Raw genomic sequence first — 26,212 nt, forward strand, 5'->3', positions numbered from 1 at the left:
GCTGAGGCAATTTCCTGTCAACTTCCCACAACTAAGTTAGTAGGGAAGTCAACAGGATAGTGCAAACTCCAAGCAGCTCCCAAGCAGTCCCACAGACAGTTTAGTGACTGCTGCCTGGTGGGGGAGGACATGTTGGGTTTTCCATGAGTGCATGGGGTGTGTGGGCGTAGGAGGGAGGTGTGGCAAAGCACAGTGAGGATATGAGAAGTGTGGCAAGTTCAATGCAGGGGGGCATGTGTAGTAAAGGCACAACGAGGTTCGGGGATATGGGGGGGATATGAGGGTGAAAAGGAGTTATGGTTAAACTCTGGAAGGGTGCGCAAGGGGCCAGTGCAGCGCAAGTGTGAAGGGGCCGGGGTAGGTTGCACAGGTGGGAGAGACTTCGAGTGGAACTTTCAGCCTTCCTTTGCCAGCTTCCAAGGAGCCAGATTATGATTAACAACCAATCATAACTAATATTCATTCAGCACCATTGTAACTTCAAATGATCGCTGAACACATGGTTGCACAGTGAAGACGACCTTTGTTAAGCACCTCAGGATTCTCAGCAATTTCTTTCTGTTTTTTCTTTTTAGGTTGATCTAAAGGATGTTGAAAGAAAAATTGCTCAGCAGGCTGCTAGACTCCAGGGAGTGGATTTGGGCCGAACTCTTTTGCAAGTGAGCCAAGAGAAACAGGAAAAAAAACATCAGTGGGACACAGGTGATGACATACAAGGAGTGATCATGTTTTCATAACGTAACGGCATTCTTTAACCATGTGTTTCCTATGCAAAATCCTTACAATTAAATTTTTAAAATTAACAGAATCATGAAATCATTTTTCCCCAAAGAAGTTTTTATTTGTTTATTAGATTAAATGCTGCCCATCTTGGGGTTTGAAATACCAGTAAATAATCCACTATTTATTTTAAGAATTGGAGTACTAAATTAAAAATGTGAAGAAGGATATCAATTTTTGTTACCTTGAGCTCATGGAAAAAGGGTAGGATAGAAATACTTAGTTACAAGTGCATAGCTTACATTAAAATTTATCTTGAATAGAATAGAATAGAATAGAATAGAATAGAATAGAATAGAATAGAATAGAATAGAATAGAATTTTTATTGGCCAAGTGTGATTGGACACACAAGGAATTTGTCTTGGTGCATATGCTCTCCGTGTGCATAAAAGAAAAGATACACTCAAAAATTGGAAACTCTCTTAGAGGTCTCTGTTTCTTTATTTCCAGGAGTTTTTCCTAATTTTTAAAACTTTTACAAGTATAATGATGTAGCACAATTTTTTTTAAAAAATGAATCAGAATGTTAAATATTTTTTGATGTACACATAATAATTAATTTAGGTAATTCAAATCCCTCTTGTTGCAATTAAACGTAATAATTACAACCTAAATTTAAACTGAAGGTATCTTTATAAATTTCTTCGTCCAAACAATCCCACACAATATCCATCAGAATAAATATGACAGTTGTTAATCAAATTTTATCAATCTGTAGTCCTTGTAGCTGAAGTTTCCTATGAGAACTAACAATTGAAATACAGTATTGCTAGTCCTTGCTTAATGACTGCCCTGTTTAATAACCACTGCAACTTACAACAGCATTGAAAAATAACTTTATAACTGGTCCTTGCACTTACAATTGGTCCTTGCACTTACGATTGTCACAATATCCCCATGGTCACAAGATTGAGATTCTGGCATTTCATGATCAGTGGGCATTTCATACAATTGCAGCGTCCTGCGGTGTATGACCTGATTACTATTTGTGCGCTTCATAGCTCACTTCTGACTAGCAGAGTCAATGGAGAAGCTGGGAGTAAATTCCACAAGTTGGGGTCATGGGATGTCTTGCCACAGGTGATTCATTTAAAGTGAGTCCCTAAGTCTGTTGTGGTCATGGGATGTCTTACAAGTGCATCACTTAGTAATGGAGTTGCTAGTCCCAGTTGTGGCAAGTAAGAACTACCTGTAGTGCTGTATTGATAAGCAAGTAAAGTCTTTAAGTATGACTGTGCAACACTTTGATTTAACTCAGATATATTTTTTCTCAAGAGGCAACTGGACTTTCTGGTTTTTCTTGGAAGAGTTTCACCTCATGCAAGAAGCTTCTTCAGCTCTGACTATATGGTGAAGAATGGAAGGATTTTGCAGACGGCTGGTCATTTTCATTCTTTTAGCGAATCACCTGAGTAATGCAAATGGGTGTAGAGCCTTCTTGGAACTGCTGAACTGAGTATGTTGTAGACTGAAGATAGATGATGTTGTGTCCTTCCCCCTCTGTTGAGAGAAGGCTGCTCAGTTTTGACATAGATGGCCTCTGTGACCTCTCTTTCAAACCTTCCATTCCCCACCATCCATTCAGAGCTGAAGAAACTTCTTGGATGAAAAGGGAAACGTCTTCAAAGAAAAACCAGAAAGTACAATTGCCTCTTGAAAAAGCATCTTTGGGACAGCCATGACCAGGATGACTGAGAATCTCCATAGACTTTGAATTTAATATCCAAAACATGACTTGGGGAGTGGCAGAGTAAAGCACTGCATGTGTTTGTAACTCCTAATATCAAACACATATTTTCCTCTTTAAGTATCTAGATATATTTGGTTCATGTTTGAAGCACCGTACTTGATAATTGAAGTTCAGATTCAAAAAGGTGCTTGCAAACATGTGGGCTCACCTTGCCTGTAACCTCTTAAAGTGCTAAGAGTGAATCTTAACACTCTTAGGATTCTGCTGCAGCTCCTGAAGGCAGCTATGTAATCCTGGGAAAGAAGTTGGTGCTTTAAGGAGTCGCAGACCAGGTGCCCAACATACTGTACTGCACATTTTTGCCCTCATGATTTCAGACCAAATTTCATCCAATTAATTGCGTTCTTTCCTAGTTTATTCAAAAGTGACTCCCTTTCATTCTGCTTGCAGTTACTAGCAAAATTGAACTGAAGCAGACACTCAAGCAAGACCAACAAAATCAAGTCCAGCATTTAAAGTGCACAGTAAATGAACTCAAAGCTGAGAAACTTCAGATTTCCAGCAGCATGCAGCGTCGACAACAACTTGAAGAACAGACTGTAGAATTAACAACTGAGGTGCTATCATTAAACAGAGAGATCAAGGTAAAATAACTAATGAATATCGGGACTATCGTTGCTATTCCTCCGTTGGTTTCAATTTTGTTCAGCTTTATACATTCGGTCAAATAATCAGAAGACTGCTACATGTATTTTTAAAGGTAAAACAGATTTCTAAAACAAAAAAACACAGTTGTGTGCTTTTTCTTTTCCTTTCAGGAAGCAAAAGAACAGTTATTTCCTTTGGAAACAACTTTGGGAAAACTACAACAAGAAAAAGAAGAGTTGTCGAATAAAAAGAATACAAGTTACAAAATAACACAAGAGAAGGTTGGCTGCTGGCCCTGAGTTGGTTTATATATTCTTGTAGGAAATTTATTTTTTGGTTATTGGTTATGTTTCGGTATTTTGGTTATTTTTTGTCTTATTGTTTTTAAGCACGACAGTCACTCAGATCAGCCCCAACACTATATGCTACAGTTAAACTAAAACTCAGATCTCTTTCTCATCATTTTCACAATTTTTTAAATGCCTCCCTTAATTTTTCCTTATAGAAGCAATCTACCCTACAGCCTCTGGTCTGAAGTGAGCTATTACATTCTCTCCATTCTTCACAAACATAAAAGACTCTTTGCTGATAACTACAGTCTTGGTTAGAACTACAGTATTTTGAAAATGCATGGTTGCAAAAATGCTGTCTTGTTCTTGACATATCGCAAATAATAAGAGGCTTAGAATGCATGCTACCTTCAAAAGAGGAAGACTGCCCCCATTACAACTTTTTGCATCTGTATATAATTATTTGGTTCTGTACTTAGCAACTTGAAGCTATCACAGGTGAAGGTATTCGGAGATTAGTTTCGAATTGGGTTGCGAGGGATTTAGGGTACCATAGATCCTCAACTTCTGAAGGAAATGAAAGCAGACTACAGGAATTATTAGACAGTTCCTACAATGAAAAATTGTGAGAAATGAAATCCTTCAAATATGTATTAGAATTGAAGAAAAGAAGCATCTGCCTTAACCATTTGAAGAAAGGTGTTTCTTCATTACTTAATGCAAAATTTCTGTTTCAAAAGATTTGCTTAGCTTTAATATTAGTCTATTGCATAATAGCTATGGAACAGGATTATTAGAAAAAGAGTTAAGAATAAGTTGCCAGTTCTACAGTTATAAAGCTGTCGGGCATCTACACTTGAAATGGTACTTCCCCAAAGGATGTTATAAAACTCTTTCCCCTCCACTTACCAAACATTACCAAAGGGCCGGGAGGAAAATAATAACCAGACACCTGTGGATCTTCACAGTAACCTCTGCAGAAATCACAATTGACCTATAAGGAAAATTAAACATTTTATTTCTTTCGATCTGAGCAACATGTTACAAATTTCATATTGCTTCTCTTCAAAACATTCTGGTCTAATTAAGGTAAGGTGCAATTAGAACCTACAGTGTTTTGAAATATATATTACTTGTACAATATTGGCTATTGATTAATATATTTCTTTTCTTAGAATCAAGAATATTTTTATGCATTTTAACAGATAAATGACATTAAAGAAAAAGTTAAAAATATCCATAACCATATGAAAGAGATTGAGAATTATATCCAAGAAGGTAAAGAAGAATACAAGCAGGTAATTAGCAAAAAGCTAATAAATAATAATTTCCAGAAAGTTTCATTAGAAGATTTTATATGAAACTTTGTACACTAAAATGTTTGTTTATTTTTCATTTGCAGCAAAAGGAATCTGAACTGGAGGAAGTCACAGTTCAGCTAGTAGATTGTGAGAAAAAGAAAGAGAAGATAAATAAAGAAATGGGAACAATACGGCAAGATATTGATACACAAAAGGTACATTTATCTCCTCCATTAATCTAACTAGCCTGATTTTTATTTTTATTGGATGGGTTTTTTAAATTTTGTGATTTTATGGGGGAGTATGTTTTTTAACATTTTGGGCATTTAAATTAGTTTTTTAAGGGATGTTTTTAATTATTGTGTGTATTTATATTTTTTCTGCCTGTTCACCGCCCTGAGTCCTTCGGGAGAAGGGCGGTATACAAATTAAAATATTATTATTATTATTATTATTATTATTATTATTATTATTATTATTATTATTATTATTATTATTATTATTAATAATAATATAACAATATAGATTATATTTTATATATAATTTTAGTAATACTTTAATCTGAAATGTTAATAAGACAAGAACTACTGTGATATCTTAGATTCTACTTTATGAATTGCATCATATTTGCTGATAATTATTATTCAGCTTAATAAAACAAGTGACAGTGATTTAACTTGTGACTTTATAATGTAATTGTGCAGTGGTTGCAATAAAATCCTCTGGTACTTAAGAAGTAACTGAAACGAAGCAGATATGCCTCCTATGCTTTTATCATGGGGGTGCAATTTACTAATAATCTCAAGTACCCAAATACAATAATGCAAAGCAGAAAAAGAATGAATAATACCATTTGTAATCCTTCTCTACCAAAAATTGTTGGCTGATATTCTGTGCTTATATTTCCATGTATGTTATCCTGATATAAATTGGCAACCAAAATGTTCTGGTGGTTAGAAGAAGAGGGCGATAGATATAAATGTGATAGATAACATAAAAATATTAGATAAGCATTAGAATCTCACTACAAGTTTTGATGGAAACATGAACAATAAATGCTGCTTCAACACAAACTTCCAACTTCAGGAAACAGTGAGTGAAGATAGAAAACTGGTATAAGTTCAAATAAGTTCAAATGTTTTCTAAAGTTGTACGGATTTATGCCATTAGTGAATGTTATTTCAGAAAATAAACTGTATTCCATTTATTAAATGGCAATTATTACTACACTAGTTCCCTCCTTTGGAACTTGCTTTATTCTCCACTAATGAAATCTGTTGCTTCTGTAAACCTAAATACAGTAGTGTGAAATTTTAAAACGATTCATGCTGCTTGAATAAATATACTGGAATGAAGCATTTGGCTGACATCTACTTGTAGAGGGTCTTGCTTACCTATGTGCTGCCTTATATGCCTCAAAGTCTTTATGGAAAGTCAAGAATAAGAAAGACTTATTCTGAGGTGGAAGTAATTTTTGCTAATTTAATGCACAATTTGATTCTACATATAACTTTCTATTCTGGACATGATTCTTCTTGCATAATGAGATATCATCTGGAAAAAAAAGTTAAGTTCTGGTGTCAGTTAAAATAACTTATTGCCTTCAAGTCAGTGTTGACTTTTGATTAGTACCTTGTTGATTTTAGCAAGTGGATTGCCATTGCTTGCTTCCCTGGAGCTGAGAAACAGTGACTGATCCAAGGTTACAGTGACTGGTCCAAGTTGGTTTTGAGCTTAAGGTGGGACTAGATTTCATAGATTCCCATCTGATGCCTTATCTATTGCAATAATTTACTTAATGGCTATAATTGAGACTGGTGCCTAGGTCATTGAGCAAAGAGGTAGTTGAGCCCATGTGACTGTGGAGGAATTTGGCCTCTGTGAATGATTGGATTTTGGCTTGTGAGAGTCTTTCCCCGCCTCTGAAGAATTGTCTGCAGAGACAGAGATGAAGGGTTTGGGGGCTCCAAGCATTCTTGAATTTCAGATGCCAAGGTTCAGGCAGACTCAGAGCTGGATGTCCTTCTCTCCCTGCCTTTTTGGGGCTCTCTGCAGGGATTGGGAGAGAGGGATTTGGGGCTTCATGCATGCTTGAATTTCAGCTATGGCCAGGACTTCTTTCAACCAGCCTTTCATCCAGAGATGAAAGGGAGTCCTATTGGCAGACAATAATAGTTTGCAGCCTTCCCTACTGGCTTCTCCATTAACTTAGGGGAGGTTGGCAGAGAACATTGCAAGTTGTGATCACATGACCATGGGCCACTTGGCAACTAGACATAGGTGTGAACAGCCAGATCGCAATCATGTGACCATGGGGAGGGGGTGAGCTGTGTGCAACATTTTGTGGTAGAAGTCCTTTATGGGGCATAAATCACCATTTCCAAAGCCATCATAATTTCAAACTGATGTTAAGCAACCGATCATTAAGTGTAGATTAGCTGTTCACCAAAGTAGCTGTCTAAAATGACATATGCATCTAAAAGATTAAAGTAAAGCTTAAGGAGTATTTTTGAACAGATTCTCAAACTGAGAGAGAGCCGATACACCTTTTTTTTAAAGCTAATTCAGTTTATCCATGCAAAATGGGAGCTTTGTCAAAGATCTTTCCCACTTTCCGGGGACAAGTCCCTGGACAAGTCATGAGATTCATGAAATTAAAATTCATTTATCATTTTAAGGGATTGTGATATTGCAGTCTTGGAGAACATCTGATAACAGCGCCTTGTTAACAAAACCCATGCCTTATGTTCTTCTGATTGCAATGGAATAAAATAGTATAGAATAATTCACTTGTTATTTTATTTGCATTTAGATTCAGGAACGATGGTTGGAAGATAATCTTACTTTAAGAAAAAGAAATGAAGATCTAAAAGAAGTTGAAGATAACATAAAAGAGCTTTTGAAGGAAATGGGGGAAATGCAAGTACCACAACTAAAAAGGTATATCTTGTTTCATAAAGAAAAATCATTTCTTAAATCAAAGGCATTAGACCTCAAGTATTTGAATTTTAAGTATTTTTTCTTATGTGGTCACAAGTATTTTTGTAGTGTCTGCCTAGTGATAGAGGACTCCCTTGTAAACTTACTGTTTTGATTAGATGATTCTCTCCTCTCAGCAATTGTAGCATGACCAATCGACTGATTTCAGACCATTTGTTTCTGATAACTAAATAGTGCTTCAGTGTTTCTTCTATTGTTTATGGTCAACATGTGGTATCTCAAGGCTCCCTGCCTCTAATGTTGATATCTCTATTGGTTTGTTACCATGACTAGGCATAGATCAGCAGTAATTTCCACATCATTCCTAGAGTTGCAAGTTTACAGTTATAAGGCAGCTGTTAATTAGACAGAGTCTGGTGGCTTATTTTCTGACTATTTGTATGAAAAGGCATAAGTTTTCATGAGCTGCAGTTCGTTTCATCAGATGCATGGTGTGGCTAAATTCATGGAGGATGAGGAGGAGCTACTGTATTCCTTGAAATATAATGTAAATTATTTTCTGTTGCTTGACAGGGCACGGCTCAAGCGATCAGGTTCAGGTTACAAATAAGGGATTTGAAACTAATGCTGAGAACATCCTGATATATTGTTATAAGCTGTGAAACGCTGCCTCAGAAATAATGTTTCAGCAGAGGTTGAGTAGCTATATATCAACATTGCTATAACAAGTGGGCTCGCTTCCCCAAAGCCTAGGTGAGCCTAGGTCTCCTGACTGCCAGCTAATCGAATCAGAGGCCTAGCCCACAAGTGTGGCCCCCTGTAGATAGATCACTAAGCTTTCACCCTTATGAGCATCAGAGCTTCTCATAGCCATTCATATAGACTTATTTGGAAGCCTCTTCAGCATTGGAAGGTGGCACTCAGGTCTTAATGTAACTGGACTCTTCCCCCTTGCTGGGCTGTTTTTGGCCTTGCAAAGCCTTTTGCTGCCTGTCTACCTCTTTTTTAGATCTAGCTGGGTGGTGGACTTCCCAGGGCCTCCCCTACCCCGAGACACCATTTAATGACTGCCTCAGGGAGAGCAGGATTGGGGGGGCTTAAGCGAGGCTTTCTCCCTTAATAGCCATCACAAATTACAACCATAATGAGCAGGCTCCATTACAGTCATAAATTGAGGACTACAGATTATTTTGTCTTTAAACTGGGGAATGAAACAGTGATTAAAACTACAGATCAGGATTAATGGTAACTATGGGTTTTAGATATTATGGGAAACCACATTTCCCTTATGATATGAAAAAGTGTTAAAGATGTAAGCAAATTTATTATCATCCATAGTTGAATCATGATTGAATATCAGCTCAGCTATCATGAAGCTAGTGACTTTCTTTGTATCTTTTTTTAATTTATTCTCCTTCTATAAACCAAAATATTTCAGAGATTTGAATGCAGTTCAGAACTGTAAATATTATTTAGATGTTTTCATTTTTTGGCAAGTTATCATAATGCCTTTACATTACTAATACACATGTCTGTAAAAATGCCATTTCTTCATCCCATTTTATACTTTCACAGTTTGTTTTTCATTGTATTATACTTCCTTTAAAATAAGGATTCTTGCTTCTTTCTGTTGTCCTCTCCATTTGCATAGTGCCCTAATTCCTCATGTACACTTGTTTTGTAATCAAGTAAGCAATACTTTTTGCTCATAATTTTCTGTGCCAAGTAAAACTGTAATAATAAAACTGTATGTTGATCTTTTTTTTACTTAGAAATCAAAAACATTTAGAAGAAAAAATAGAGGATTTGAAAAGAAGCCATAGTTTGGCACTTGGTCGGCAGCATGGATTTGAGGAGGAGATCCTGAGATATAAGAGAGAGCTGAAAGAACAACAGTTTAAAGATGCTGAAGAGAAATATAGAGAAATGATGATAGTTATGCGGACCACAGAACTGGCAAACAAGGATCTTGACATTTACTATAGAGCACTGGATCAGTGAGTAATATCATATACCGAAAATATTTCTACTTAAAACTAACCCAAATAATATTTAGCTGTTCTTTAATAAATCATTAATATATGTACAAGAGCTTATTTGGGTGGATGGGATGAATATTGTCGTGACCCAGGCCCAAGTAGGTAGTAGAAACTCAGTCACTGTAAAAACAAACTTTATTAGAGTAGCTGAGAATTAATTCATTCTCAGCACAGTCCAACTAAATTAAAGCAAATTCCTCCCAACGCAATTCCTCAGTCCTATCACCAACCTTGGTCCAACTAGGCAAACTGCCAAAGGCCTTTCTTGGCAAAAGTTCAGAAGACACCAATACAACACAAATGCAATAAGACAAAGCTATCAATGTTATTTTCCAGCAAAGAGTCCAAACGCCGTTGCTGGTCTATTAAGCCTTATGGGAGGGGCCAATCATCTCTTGACCCTACTCCTGAGTCATCCTCATCCTCTTGTCTTCTGGCAGCTCTTCTCATGTGTGCATTAGGAACAGGGTCCTCTCGTTCCTCTGTCTCACTACAGATAGTCAGAGGCTCTGGAGGCTCGAGTCTGCACCTCACTCCCTGACGGCCCTGGCCTCACCTCAGCCTCCAACGCAGAGGCCTCATCCGGGTCTTCCCCAGCCTCCAGGACTGGCCCACGCTCTTCCTCATCGCTGTCCGACTCTGTTGCCGGCTCTGCAGGCTGCTGGCAGACCACAACAAATAGGAAGATACTGTCTGCAAAAAATACCTCTTTAAATTTAGGATCTGATTTTTGGATAGTTCTTATATAATACCTGATAAAACCCAAGTTGCAAATATGTCTAGGTGGCAATTAGACATACATACTTGGATAGCTAAAACTGAATGAGCTCTGTATTCTCTCATATATGGTTTAGGTTAGGGTGAATAATCTATATTTAAGCTCAAATATAATCTATTCATTATTGGAAGACAAGACTTTGCATATATTTGGTTTTATTTTATTTTGTCCTTTTAATCTGCTACTGCTCATCCACATTTAAAATAAAAGCAGACCTACAAACAAAATTAATAACAAAATATTTATCACTCAGTTAATTTGTTCTGTGCTTGTACAGTAAATTATCAGTACTAATGGAAGGTTAAAGTTTTTTCCAGAAGTCCCACCAGACAGCAACTTATCAACTTTTTCCTCAGTTCCACTCCAAATGCTGATGCATTGAGGTTCATCCCACTGTTTTTCCAGGCCTTTCTTCTGTGATTCTTCCTAATTCATATATTGGGATGTGATAGGTCTTTCTTGGCCTGTGTGGCCCCAAGAGATCCATTCAAAAGCAAACTCACAGTCAGAAAAACCACATATGGTAGTGACTCATCCTCAGTACCAGTTGCAGATTATTAGAGTTTGTGGGAAGAAGCACCCACTATAGACAGTTTTGTGGTTATTTCGACCCAGGATATTTTGCCATCATCTCTCTGCTGATTCCATATTTCCACCATATTGAGGACAGTACGCAAATCCGTATTTTTTCGTGCTAAAAGTCCTGTGATGTTGACTGTTACCACATCAAGATTCTTAATACTGCAGGTTGCATCCCTACGTACTAAGAACTGATTGAGCACAAGTGGCAAAAGGATAAGAAAAGGAGGAAGCGTGAGCAATTCACTTTCTCTTCTCCACTAGGGACCTGTTGCTACCACATTCTAAACTTCTGGCAGCTATAGGTCAGCTATACCTGTTAATACTAGCTCACAATAACAACATGAGATTCTAGGTTTTATTTCTGAATACATGTGTTTATTTATGCGTTTATTAGATTTATGTTCCTCTTTTATTTTGCTCAAAGTCGCATAGAAGTAGTCCTCGGCTTACAACCATACATTTAGTAATATTCAAAGTTATAACAGTACTGAAAACTATTATAGTCAGTCCTCACACTTAGGATTGTCACACCATCCTCATGCTCACATGATCAAAATTTGGATACTTAAACAACCAGCCAGTATTTACAATAGAATTTAGTATTTACAATAGTATTTAGGAACTGTAGTGGTGCAGTGGTTAGAATGCAGTATTTCAGGCTAATTCTGCTGACTCACAACTGCCAGCAGTTCAGCAATTCGAGTCTCTCCTACTCAAGGTTGACTCAGCCTTCTATCTTCTGAGGTCAGTAAAATAAGGACCCAGATTGCTGGGGGCAATATGCTGACTCTGTAAACCACTTTGAGAGGATTGTAAAGCACCGTGAAGTGGTAAATAAGTCTAAGTGCTATTGCTATCGCTACAATACTTACAGTGTCCAAAATCATGTAACCTTCCTAGATGGGTTCCAACAAGCAAATTCAATGGTGAAAGCCGTATTTGCTGTCTGTGTGATTCACTTAACAACTGTGGCATAAAAGGTCATAAAATGGGTATGATTCACTTCACAAACAACTGCCTTGCTTAGCAACATAAATTCTGGACCCAACTGCAGTCACAAATTGAGGACTTCCTGTGTGAATTGCTCCCTCCACCTATTTTCCCCATAAACTCCCTGTAATGTGGGATGGACTGAGAAAGAATGACTGGCCCAAAGTCCCCCAGCGATTAGACTGCTTTTTGAGAACAGTTTTGAACAACCCTCTTTTAAAAAAGGACGTAGGGAAGCTGAATGGGTTCAGAGAAGAGCTGATAAAATCAAGACCTAGTAGAAAAATGTAAAAAACTTTATACGTTTCACTTAAAAAAGAGTAAGAGGACAGGATAGCAAATAAATATTGAAAAGACCTTACAGGCAGATCTATTTTCTTTTAAAACTAAGAACAGGACAAGAACCCTTGGACTGAAGTTAAAAGAAAAGAGATTTAGGCTGAATACTAGAAGGAATTCCATGGTTGTAAGAGTTGTTAAACTGTTGCCCAGATTGGAACAGTGGAGGAATGCCCCTTGTTGTAGGCTTTCAATCAGGACTGGATGACTTACATTTCTTACATTTATATGACTTACTTTTAGATTTCTGCACAGAATGGAGGCTTTAACTTGGTGGCCTATAACATCCCTTCCAATTTACACATTCTGTATTGTAATTCTGTTGATCGTGCAGTAATAGACTTTGGAGTGTGGGGTCATGACCATTATATCATCATACATCAGAGTGTTGTAGTTCTTTTGTCCTTCATTTTGGAACCCTGAAAAAATAAGGAACTGCTATGTCCATAATTAGGTCCAGAGAAGACCTGGCAGATCAATATCCTGGTGCTTCTGCAGTCTTTCATTAAGGTGGTCTTGGATTATTGTAGCATTAAAACAGTAACGTGTCAGAAATTCCACACCACATATTTCCTTAAAACAAGAGGTTCCAGCCTTGGAATTTCTGAGGGTTACCCCAGAGAAATATCCTATCCTTATTTTTCTATCCTTTACAAGGAGTACAAACTTTTCTGAATAATATGAAAGGACGTGAACTCCAATTGAAAAGTAAATTGGTCTTGGTCAGGAGAATTGGTGGAGATGTCTTATAGTTGCCTTGTGAGATATGATTAGCTTGCAATATAAAATAAATTGAAGTCTACCTTTAAATTAAAGCTACTTTAAAATCTAATACAGATAGTCCTCAACTTACAACCATTTGTTTAGTGACCATTTAGTGACCACTGTCATAACTTTGGTTGCTAAACAAATGATGGTAACTCAAAGACTATGGGTATTATTTTTTTAAAAAGGAATGATTTTTATGTCATTTCACCAAATTACCATTGGTAATTTTGTTATTTTTCATCTTAACAGAAATACTGTTAGTTATTTTCAAATATATTTTAATACACATGGCAATCTTTAAGTTAATTTAGATGTCACTCTTATGATGGGTAATGGATTCATAAAAACACTTTTACCCAATTGGAATAATTTACCTACATAGGGGAAGCATTGGCCTAAATGAAAATAAGCAACTTATGAAATTAAAAAGTAAACTAATAACTTCTCTTTTTCATTCTCTAAAAAAGGAAAGCTTTTTTATTGTTATATTTTTAAAAACATGATAAGATTAAACATGATAAGTAAATATGCTTCTCTTTCTGTATGTTTATCTGATACATCCAAAATATGCCACTTCGTTCACTAGTAAAAAATAACCATGAGTCAATTTGATATTATCAGGCAAAAAGCTGCTATAAAATCCTGTGTTACAACGGAAGCATGACTAAATATAAGTAATGAGAAGAATGAAACCAAGAGTTCTTGGAACACCTTTGGGCTTCATTACACCATCTACCAAATTATATTTTCCATTATCTATTTTCTATTTGTGCCTTTGCTATTATTATAATTACAAAAATATAGTGTAGAGGTAACTAAATAACCTAAGGTTTCTGAAGTTAGTACGCAATCATAAGTATAATGGAATAATACAAAAGGTTTTCTTACTGAGAAGGATTAGTAGCTATATAGAAATAAGATTTGCATTATTAACATTTTGGCTTCTTGTTAGTGTAACATTTTGGCTTCTTGTTAGTGTACTTCCATATAATCATGTGCATGACCATAAATATAAGATTTGACAGGAAAAGCATAAACAATTAAGAAAAATGAGATATATACAGTATAAGTACAAAGTTAATTACCATAATTAATGGTCGGAAGTCACTTATAGGGTAAACAAGATATGAAAGTTCAGGAAAGAAAACTTAAAAATTCAGGGTGGAAAATGTCCCCCACTATTTTTTTCCTTCTAACATTGAAATATTTTTAAAACACTGTTCACAAATAAAATATTTTCTTGTAGTTAAAAAATGGAGGGAGAACACCAGCAGGGCAGTTTTAATCCTCAAGTGCAAAACTCTTATCATGGCAGTGCTGCTTTCATTAAAGAAGAATTCCATCTCTGATTTGGATGTGGCCTTCTATGTTTCTGATTTTTTTAAATGTCAAATGTCTGTGGATCTTCTTTTCTGTAGGCCTCATAAGACATAAAAAGTGTATGCGCACATATGGACAGGCGTGCCAAAAAAAGTTTTTAAACTATTTCAAAGTAAATCCAAGTAGTAAATTCTTTTCTGAATTATACTTTTAAATTGAAAAAAGTAATTATGTTTAGTTTTCAAACATAATACTATGAGTAAAACAACTTATTTGTACTACAGCATACCTAAATCTGAATCTAAATCAGTAATTGGCTTGAAATGAAGATTATGTCAGATACATGTATTTTAGTTTTTCCAGAATTTGGGTTTGTTTGAATTTTTCGTGTGTGTGAAGTTAACAAAAAATACGGGGATGGAAGAGCCAAAAGAATTGATTAAAAAAGTGTTTTTAAGATTGAGAAAAAAGTGAAGTGCCTGAGTATTACTATGAATTTTATGTTATTTCAGAACAGTTATGCTAACAGAGAATGGTATTAAAGATATTCTAAGATGGGAGAAATTACAGTTGTCATTGTTGGGGAATATTTCAGTGATAAAAATGAATGTATTGCCTAAAATGTATTTTTTGTTTCAAACAACCTGTATTTTGACAAGTGATTTGCCTTTTAAGCAATATAAAGACCTCCAAGATGCAAAGGAATGAGGAGGAGGAGAGGGCTGCCTATATTTTGCATTCTGCTGCTTGGTTTGGATCAGCGGTAAAATCCGGCCAGTTTTATCCGGCTTGCTGAACTGGCAGCAGCAGCAGGCGCCACCCACCTGCCAGGATGTCATTACATCACGGTTTTTTTACCATCTGCGCGTGCGCAGAAGATTCTGCGCATGCACAGAAGAGACACCTCGGCACGCACTCCCACATGCTCCCGTTGCCAAACCGGTAGCAAAGAGAAATAGATTTCACCGCTGGTTTGGATGAAGGAATGGGTGCTTCCAAGAAATAAGAGAATTCTATGACTAGAAGAGCACAACCTGAGGTTTGGATGGCATAACGTTCTGTGGTACAATGAAGCTAAAGTCTATGTAGTTTTTAAAGATCACTATATTAGAAATGCTACATTGAGACTACAGAATAGATACAAATTCAGACTGTGCCCAAAATACTTTTAAGGGTCTCAGAATTTTATAGATAAGAAACAGCAAGAGAGATGGTTATGCTGTTGAGAGTTGTTACAAGAGGATGAAGAATAGATGAAATCAAGAGATCACTTGTCTTCAGAGGCATTTAGTTTCAATGGTTTTCATATGCACATTTAAGAGGAAGATTTAAAGTAGATAACAGGGTGTTTTGAATTAAACAGTACAGGACAGAATTTGAAATTAAGCTATGTACAAATGATTAACATGTAATTGCTAAAATAAACAAACATTTGTTAAAACTTAAAACAGAAGAACCAACGAGAGTGTATGATAAAATCAGCTAAGAACTTTGGACCTAATATATTGATAGAACAAGTGGAAAATATTTGACTGAAAGGATTGAAATTTACATTACGATTTAAAAGAGAACTTTTATACAATGATGTACATTTGTACATGACTCCAAAAAAATGATTTCTTTTATCTAGTATAAAATAGTTCAGATTTCTGTGGAAAATATGGAACGCATGAAGTGTCTTTTTATCATACCTGGTGAACTGCAAAAAAGCCAGAAAATTCTGCTTCAAATACATATAGGGGATACGAAGAAACATTAATATCCAATCAAAACCAGAATTCTTCTTGCTGGGGCTATTAAATAGAAAATAAAAAAGAGTTATGGAATATTGGTTTTATATATAACTGCTGTGAGATTATTATATGCAAAGTCAAAATGGAAAGACCCTGAAATTCCCACAACTGAGAAATGGCTGGTGAAGATGACAGAATAAGCAGAGAAGACAAAAATTGATTTGTTTGTTTGAAGAAAGAACAATAACTATTAGTGACTGGAAACCCTTTATGGACTTTTTGTTTTAAAAAAAAGGAATAACATGAAATTATAATTTATAGCTTTGATTATTAGAAAGGGTAGATTATGGAATGAAGGAAATTATGGTCTAACCTTACAAAGAGAAGGAATAAAATATAAATGCATTTATAACTGCTGCTAGGTTGGAAACTGCTTGTTTATAATTTTTTCTTTTCATTTTTCTTTTCTATTATTTTTCTTTCTTTTTTCCTCTTTCAAAATTTGTATTGTTTTATTATTTTAAAACTTTTAAAAGTCAAAATTATATATTTAATAAAACATTTGGGACAATTTTTTTCTGAAAAAAAGAAATTGTTTTTTCTCCGTCTGTTCAAAAGTTCTGAAAATTAGTGTTAGTTTATAATGTGTCAAAAATAATTTATTCCCCTGCCATGTTGATTAATGTCTCTTTTTTTGAGGCAGTAAAAAAAATATTTTAGGAAATAATGTTGAACATCTTAATGAATGCCGGGAGTCTGCAATTTACATCAGTTCATTTAGTGACCATTCAACAGCACTGAAAAAGGTCACTTAGGACCTTTTTTCACACAACCATTGCAACATCCCCACAGTCATGTAATCTAAATTAGGATGTTTGGCGAAGCCAGATTTACTTAACAACCCAGTTGCTAAATTAACAACTGTGTTAATGAAGTGATTCACTTAACAACCATGGCAAGAAAGGTTGTAAAATGGGGCAAAATTCACTTCACAAATGTTTCGCTTAGTAACAAAAAATTTGGGCTCAGTTGTGGTCATAAATCGAGGACTACCTATATAGCTGAGCTACTTTATATTTGTATGGATATTTGTTCAAGAGTAGCCATTTTAAAGTCAGAATATCCTGAGACGATAAAATGAGAAATCCTGGCTTACTAGGCAGCTCTTGGCAAAGGAGTAATGACACCAAGTTAATGCTGCATGGACATAAATGAGAGAGATTTGGAGGTCTTGTTTTATATGAATAGTGCTGTATTAATTACATGTTTACTTAATTTGGCATAACTAGTCAACAATCTTTTTATATTCCAAATATGTCCTAATAACTATATATGTTTTTGCTTCTGTAAGGAGGAAAAATATTTTTGAAGCTCACATTACTATTACTGTAATAAATACTATACTTTAAATCACCTGATTAAATTTGTTACTTTAAAATCAAGACTTTTTTTAAAGATTATTTTAAGCGGATGCAGAATGCTTTTAATTTGTTTCTACTTATGGTCTTATTTCTGATCATTGTTAAACAATGAATAGCTACACCATCGTCCCAGTCTTTGAATAGTGTACTTGGATCCATGAGAATAATGGATCCATTTTCTGTTGGATTGTGGCGTCAGTTATTTGAAAATTGCTGTGACATTTATAGCATCTTTTAAGAATACCTGAAGGTATCATACAAGGTTCAATATATGGTATTTTAGTGGTGTAGTTTCCAGGCAATAGCCTTTTTATCATGCTTGTAGTAGAACTTTTTACATAGCTCTGGCATCTTCCTTAAATATCAAAGCACAGCAATGCAAGATCAGAGTATAGTGAAAGCAAAGGAACTTAAATTTTTAAAGTCTGTTTACTCTTTTTCATCTCTTAGAGCAATAATGACATTTCATAGCATGAAAATGGAAGAAATTAACAAGATAATTCGTGACCTGTGGCGAAGCACATACAGGGGACAAGGTACAAATATATATATGTATGTATGTATGTATGTATGTATGTATGTATGTATGTATAGAGAGTATATACTTGCACTAGATTTTATTGGAAATGGGGAGTATTGGAGATAAAATTCTGAGATCATCTTTCTTTAAGATAAAAATAGATTTATACATTCATTCCTAGAGAGGTTATATAATCTTTCATAATAAGCAATATCCCAGTTCCAGTTGAGTCATCTTAATTGATACATTTACATGAATTCTTTCCTATTACTTGCCTTGTTACATCATCATCTTCCTCTTAACAGACTTCTATATATTGCAATTGCTGAGTTAACAGAATTCTGCATTTTGAAATTTCTTTTAACTTTTAAAAAGTAATACCTTCAGCATTTACATTTCTAAAAAAAGAGTTTGTGTGCAGTGCATTGGAGAGTGGGTTGTAAGGAAAATCCATTCTCCTTGGCTAACGGATGCAAAATCAAAATCCATAATAAGTATCCAAACAAGATCGGGAAAAGCTTTTGGCAAAAATCTGAACCAATGTGACTATATTGTAGACAAATGACTTATGCCTATGTGGTAATAGAGTGGATTTATTCTGTAGATAATGATTAGAATGCTTTGAGGAAAAGAAAGTTGTTTTGGCAACGTAACAGCATAAAATGGTTTTTTTCCTCCTAAAGATATTGACTATATAGAAATTCGGTCTGATGCTGATGACAATATCTCTGCTTCTGACAAAAGGAGGAGTTACAATTACAGGGTAGTCATGACAAAAGGAGACACTGCTCTAGATATGAGGGGCAGATGCAGTGCTGGCCAAAAGGTATGTAGTATTGTTTTCATGCCAATTCATTGATTTGTAGACATTTATACCAGGAATAGGATCTAGAGCAGAGGTGTTAAACTTGCTGCGTGACATTGCCATCACGTAATGTATTGTGAAGTTTTTTCCCTTTGTGGAGGTGGGTAAGCATGGCCTGCACGTGATGCATCCAGCCTGCGGGCCACCGGTTTGACACTCCTGATCTAGAGTATTTGTTGAAAAAGTGAACTCAGAAATTGTGACCCCACAATTAGCGAAGCACGATGGAATGAATAAGAAAGAACAAAGAGTCAATTCATATTTTGAATTGATCACTGGGTTTAATTTTACATATTAAACCCAGTGAACTGTACAGAGCAAGTTAAGGAACTGCATTCAGATGATCCTGTCTGTGTTTAATTGGAGTAAGATTCACATTGTCATTTTGTGTAAAGTCTCCATCAAACTGCAGTTTATATTCTTCGGTACCAAGAATTATTTGTTTTTAGAATAGTTTTAATTCCCAGCTTCAGATCATATTTGCTTTCAAGACATTCTATTTTGAGAAACTAGTTACACTGAAGATATTTTTTTAGCCTGTTTTTTCACATGAGCATTGGAAAGTGTAAAGTGGTTACTTAGAGCAGTACAGTTTGCATTGTCTATGGATATTCTCAGACATCCAGGTCATAGTTGTCTCAAAGGTGCTTTTTCAAAAGGCAAGTGGACTATGTTTTCTCCCTTGAGGAAGAAGATATTTTGCTTCTCAACCAAGAAGCGTCATCAATTCTGGGTGGATGGGGGGGGGGATGATCAGAACTAATCATTCCCTCACCTTCGCTCCCCCCATCCAACAAGAACTGATGAAGCTTCTTGGATGAGAAGCAAAATGTCTTCTTCCTCAAGGGAGAAAACATAGTCCACTTGCCTTTTGAAAAAGCACCTTTGAGACAGTTTGCGTTCCTTTCTTCTTAGCTTATTTAAATGGAAGATGGCCAACCAGTTTGGCACTGAAAATCACTTGTGAAGGAAAGCAGGCTGCATGCAGAGCATATTATTAGTATCACTATCTTAATATGAGAGGTGATGGTGGTTTCTGTCACAAAAACGTTTCAATGAAACTCTTCTTCCTTGTGTAGCAATCCTAATAAGAGTGGGCATTTTCCCCCCCAAAATAGGTAAGACTTAATGCATCTAAATAGGGCTTACTTAAGGGTTTGAAAAGCACACTTGCACACAAATCATGCAGAGATGCAAAGATGCATAAACACAAGCCGGATAGGCTGCAGGTTAGCTGCCCCTGCTGTAGGGAAGAAACTCTCATCAATCTCTTTTTAAATGTTCCTTTCTAATTCCTTCTTTGCCTATCTAAATACACATGGAACCTGTCAACTGCAGTTAAGCAAAATTGTTTTGTATTTTAATTGGGGGGGAATGTTTTCTTGAGGGGGAGACCCGTCACCATTGCATCTTTCAATGACAAAGCAGAGTGAAGCATATGTTTCATCAGTTGTGTTGAGAAAAGTGCAGGGGAGGAAGACTGTTAGATGGGAAGCTCTCAGGGTTTTTTTACTGGTGAAAAAGATGTAATAGTTGTCTACTATAGGATATGGTTGCAGATTTATGTGGCTTGTTTAAAACCCAGCAAGCACTTGATGATGTTCTGGGTGCATTTTACCTAGTCATTTTCAATTATTTTTTGGTGCATAAAATAAGATATATACATTGTAGATTATTATTATTATTATTTATTGAATTTATATTGCCGCCTATTTGTCCGTGGCGACTCAAAGCAGCTTACAGAATAAAAGACCACATTTAAAACAATAAAATCTAACGAAAAGAATAAAATAAATTAATATAGTACAATATAACAAAATCACGTACCACACCCTGCCCCGGCAACAGCAGATCACATGAGCCGTTTAATGGGCTCCATCCCACTCTGGGCTCCCCAGGACCGCTGGCAGAACCAGGTCTTCAGTGCCTTCTGGAATATTCTGAAGTATTATAGTGGTGGCCATTCTAATCTCTGGGGGAATGATGTTCCAGAGAGAGGAGCCACCATGGAGAAGATCCTTCTTCTGGGTCCCACCAGGTATATCTCCCTCGGGGATGGGACCCGCAACATTCCCTTCCTCCTCGCTCTGATGGGTTGGGTAGATGTGACCAGCAAGAGACGATCCCTCAGATAACCTGGTCCCAAGCCATGGACCTATTGCTACCTATTGTAATAAAAAATAAAATTTTAGAAACTTTTCGTATACTTTCACTCAGTCTTGAATTCAGAAAGTAACCATGGTAATGAGTCATGATTGTCTTTCATTGGTAATCAAATATATTACTCAGATTTTTCTAGTTTAACCATTTGAAGTAGTATATGCTGTTGCTCTCATATAAGCTTTCACACTGATATCATACCTTCCAGAAGTATATGAATATTTTCATAGTAATACTTGAAACAGAAGGGAATTTACTAAGAAAATTGTAAGGATAATAATTACAAAATACCCTTACTCTCTTTTTCTGTTCATGGAAGGAGAAAGTGACTCAGCCAATTCAAGTGTGTAGACTTTTAATATACATTTAAAAGATAAAGTGCTTGCATAGGAAGTGTTGGTGACTAATGTCAAATTACCCCGGGCGGTAGTCATCTCTAAAGGGTCTTTTTATATATACAGACTAGTTTTTCCCCCCATATATTAAGTGGTCTAGTAGATCCACATTTTCCTCCCAAGAGATTGGAGGATCAGCCCATGGAAAAATTAGAGTGATCGGTCAAGATAAGCTTGGTGTTGTTTCAGTGCTACTATGCTGTAAAGGTACACACATTATTAGGGATACTTTCAGCCTTAGAAAGATAAGATTAATTTGGTTTTCTTTATCTGAGGGCTAAGAAGTTTAATCATGGCTCGTGATTTGCATCAAATTAATGTATGCTACAAATATGCTAATACTTTTTTCATAGTAAAACTTGGAAATTATATTTATGGTATTTAGGAAAACTGGGGTTCTTTAACAGCACCCTTAACATTTTGAACAGGCCCTTTTTCTCACATAGTAAGGCAGTACTAGTGATAGTATTGCATTGGTTTTAAATACATTTTCATATTCTGGTCCATTTATCAAATAGTAATATTTATTTTAATTTTAGGTTCTTGCCTCTCTCATTATTCGTCTTGCTCTGGCTGAATCCTTCTGTCTCAATTGTGGTATTCTTGCATTGGATGAGCCTACCACCAATCTTGACCGAGAAAATATTGAATCTCTTGCACATGCTTTGGTAGAGTAAGTATCCACAGATTTTACTAAGAAGTTTAAGAAGCTTTACTTATGTGGAACTAGAAATTACAGGGAGTCCTTGACTCAAACAGTCACTTAGCAACCATTCAAAGTAATGATGAACCCTGAAAATGGGACTTATGATCCAGTTTCAAAGTTACGATGTCTGGGCTCAATTACGTAAGTCGTAAGTCAGCCGTTATACACATAATAAACAGTCTTCATCAGTCATCTTTCCTCAGGCGTAAGTTTAAGCCTGTGGAAACTTTCCATGCATATTAAACAGCTAAGTAATTAGGTAACTGTCTGCATGTAAAATTTTAGCAGCAATAGATTCAGTTTTAAGCGAATGTGTTCTATATTTATCTACCACTTTTTTGTTCAAAATTGGAAGCTATGATGTTATCCTCTACCTCATTATGAAAAGCAAAAGTATTCCTTCTATGTTCAGCTAGCATTCACATTCCACATAATTGAACAACTACTCAAGCTAAGGCAAAAGCTCCAGTACTGCTTGGTGAAGATCATACGTGGAGTAGAACTGGGAAAATTACTCTTGGCTAATGTGATGTGGAAGTAAGCCCCCACTCAGCAAACAGAGGCCTCATGGGTTGCATGCCACTCACTATTTAGTCGACTCTACCCCAGATTAAGGGATTACAGGGTCATAAAAAGGGAGTTTATTGATCAACATCATGTAGAATTTAATATTCTTGTTTCTTAAAACCATATTTAAAACCTATATTTAGAATTGGTACTCAGCCCTAAAAATTAGTAATATAAAAGCAAGAGAAATAATTTTATGGCTAAAGAAATAAAGGGGTATGGATAAAGTTTTTAATAAAGAGAAATATTTTAGTTATCTGACAGAAAGCACATTTAAATAGTGTTTAGTTAATATTGTTCCTCTGAACTGGACAGATCCTGTTCTACATTTTTACTTGTCTGACATCACTTCTAATGGGATCCGGACAAGCCAAATACTGACCTCTTCCAAGTATCTCTGTTCTCCTTGACCAATGGCCTCATCGCGATCTGAGGTGCAGTTTTCTCGGAACTTCTCTCTCTCCTAAATATAAAATCGAATAGAAAAATAAGTTAAAAGTGCGTTCTGGATTATATCAGCTTTGACATTACATATGCAGCATTTGTTTTTTCTTTAAAGGATAATCAAAAGTAGATCTCAGCAACGTAACTTTCAGCTGCTTGTGATAACCCACGATGAAGATTTTGTGGAGCTGTTGAGTCGATCCGAATATGTGGAGAAATTCTATAGAATTAAGAAGAACCTTGACCAGTGTTCTGAGATTGTGAAATGCAGTGTCACAACTTTGGGATCATATGTTCACTAGAGCTTCCAAGTGACTCTATTGTAAGATTCTTCCAAATAAAGACTCTTCTTTGGATGAAAAAAAAAATCTGTTGAAGTAGTCCCATCCCTCATAAATAAATGTATGTGTAGATAGATAAATGTTGACAATTACCAAACAGTTGCAGTATTAAAATGTTGCGGGTGAGAGAAGAAGGTAATTTAAAATAAAATTGTGCATGGAAATGTAGCGGTTGGTAAGACCACTTACCAACCTTTAGGGAAAAGGTTCATCTGAATAAAGCATCTGGTAGCCATTTAGAAGTTAATTCCACAATTCCACTTAAGGGTTGAAAAAGATACAGACCTAACAAGCTCAAGATGCAACAGTCATCATTACAAAGACAAGCAATTTTGTGGAAGGCTGCTTGACCTCCAGCTATAAAATTAAAATTAATACCTTTTTCAACCATGATTCTCAGAGACTCTTTAGCCAGGTTTATTCAGAAGAAAAGAATGTGGTTAGGAGAACTCTCGTCAACTGGACTTTTTTTGCTTTTCTGTTAACTGGCAGGTCTCTTCACTAATAATGCAGGAACATGCTGCTAGTATGTGTGTGTGCATGAATATATATGTGTACGTGTATATATGTGTGTGTGTGTGTGTTTTCTGAATCCTTATCAATCTGGAAACTCATCCTTACATCTTGGAAATCTGAAACCATGTGTAGGCACTTCACAGAAGAGTCTGCTACTAGTCCTGTGGGATTACATCACCCTCCTCCTTATCTCTTCAGAGTCTCACTCTAAATGTTCATACCCAGCTCTATAAACCTGCTTTGCTTGACTGTATTGATGCTGATATTATTACCATTTGGGGCTATTGCTAGAACACAGTTTCCTGGGAAAACATTTACAGACAAAAATATCAAATTCTATAAATTTCATATACGCAGGAAAAATATCTACACCCATACAAGTTTCAAGTTGGCAGCTTGGTCTTAACATTGGATGGCAACTGAAGCCTTTTTCTATGAGGCCTCGGGACACAGTTGCCAACAGGTTTCAATGTGCCACCCAGTCCAAACAGATTTCCTTGCCCTCTGCTTCCCCAGTACCAAGCAGACAGTGCATAAGTAGCATTTTCAAGACAATGCGTTTCCAAGGCCATAGTAGTCACAGCTCCACCTTTCTTTTTAAAGATGTAGCAGTTGCATCTTGAACAAATTCCATTTTGCATAGATCCTTAACACTTGAGTAGATTTCCACTTGGTTAAATTACTGCAATTTAACTCCTCTTTCTCTTCCTTTCCATAGAGTTAAACTTTGCATAAGACCGAGTCAAGGCTGCTTGGTCTTACGGACTGAGCAGGAAAATCCTTCCGTTTTCCTAATATCTCCCCATTGGATCAATGCTCAAACAGGCTATGTTCACAAAGCAGGATTTCCTTCTCTTTTATTACTGAAATAAGCCTTGGTTTGTGGGACTAACCAGCTTTCATTGCTGTAATCAAGCTATTTATGATCCTACCCAGGCCTGTTTAACTACAGTTGAAATTAAATCTCAAGAATCACTATTGAGGCCACTTTTAATTCTGTGTTTACCAATTTTGATGCTTTTTACTTGTATTGCTGGTAGATTAGTTTACCAATTTGCATACAATATTAAGTATTATTCTTTATGAACTAGCTAACACCATATTAGAGCCGGTTTGATGGAGCGATTAAGGCAGCAGGTTAGAAATGGGAAACTGAGTTCTAGTCTAACTTGAGGTACTACAAAGCCAGCCAAGTGACCTGGGGTCAGTCCTTTCTCAACCCTGGGAAGGAGACAATGGCAAACCACTTCTTAGAAATTTTGCCAAGAAAACTGCAAGGGCAGGCCTAGGAAGTCACCAGGAATCAACGCTGACTTGAAGGCACAAAAAAAACAAAAAAAAACCCCCCACCAACTTGGAACTGACTTTTAATTCTACTAAATCATTAGATAGTATTTCTATGTAATCTGCCCCAAATTGTATGAATACTTTAGTTCCTGTGTACGTCTATATAAAAATATCTATTTTACTGTGAGTTGGATAAATACATGAAAATGCTAATTCCAAGTCAGGATCTCTAACCACATGTTCACCAAAATGTGGTTGAGCTCCACTTCACATCTGAGGGAGGAGATTAATTTGTATTGTATTGTGTGGCATTGCATTATATTTTAAATCAAACTGAGCAATGGGGGGGGGAACTAATTTAAATTTTGGTGTTTTTTTTTATTAAATTGCAATTCTACTTACTAAGCATTTTGAAATATGATGAGTTTATGGAATGCCCACACTCTCTGCTTATGCTTCAAAACTTCCTGTGGTTTATATTCAAAGAATTCACATTGATAGTTTTTTTTCAGTCACTGATTAAAATGATACTGTGTGTGCTAAGTTGCTACTTTCACACTTGGGTGCAATTTTTCATATTTTAATTTGAGAATCATAATACAACTTTCAATAATTTAGGTATCTTTAACGTGTGTGTGTGTATGTGTGTATGTGTATATATATATATACTATAATTCCTTCTCAGTAGCCCTAGTGAAAAAGCTTGAGTTTTTAAACATGCTTGATTTTGCCATTATTCTCTCTTTCTGAATTATAGTTCTCTGAAATTCTGAGCTATTAATAGTCAAATG

At 35.9% G+C, this 26,212-nt stretch overlaps 1 protein-coding gene across 8 annotated transcripts in view; it reads left to right on the forward strand.

Moving 5' to 3' along the window:
• RAD50 (RAD50 double strand break repair protein) overlaps positions 1-23,645 on the forward strand; it is a 40,893-nt gene extending 17,248 nt beyond the window's left edge. For 7 of the 8 annotated variants that reach the window (XM_058168741.1, XM_058168738.1, XM_058168743.1 and 4 more), the window contains 11 exons: positions 576-702; positions 2,922-3,115; positions 3,290-3,400; positions 4,615-4,707; positions 4,812-4,925; positions 7,523-7,650; positions 9,423-9,647; positions 18,071-18,156; positions 18,824-18,966; positions 22,100-22,233; positions 23,393-23,645. In XM_058168741.1, the coding sequence (XP_058024724.1) occupies positions 576-702; positions 2,922-3,115; positions 3,290-3,400; positions 4,615-4,707; positions 4,812-4,925; positions 7,523-7,650; positions 9,423-9,647; positions 18,071-18,156; positions 18,824-18,966; positions 22,100-22,233; positions 23,393-23,579 (1,542 nt within the window). In that variant the 3' untranslated portion in view covers positions 23,580-23,645. The remainder of the gene's footprint in view (positions 1-575; positions 703-2,921; positions 3,116-3,289; positions 3,401-4,614; positions 4,708-4,811; positions 4,926-7,522; positions 7,651-9,422; positions 9,648-18,070; positions 18,157-18,823; positions 18,967-22,099; positions 22,234-23,392) is intronic. The other variant, XR_009153404.1, reaches the window with a different exon arrangement.
• The last annotated feature ends 2,567 nt before the right edge of the window (positions 23,646-26,212 follow it).

The sequence above is a fragment of the Ahaetulla prasina genome, chromosome 2 (genome assembly GCF_028640845.1).
Source record: "Ahaetulla prasina isolate Xishuangbanna chromosome 2, ASM2864084v1, whole genome shotgun sequence".
Lineage (NCBI taxonomy): Eukaryota > Metazoa > Chordata > Lepidosauria > Squamata > Colubridae > Ahaetulla > Ahaetulla prasina.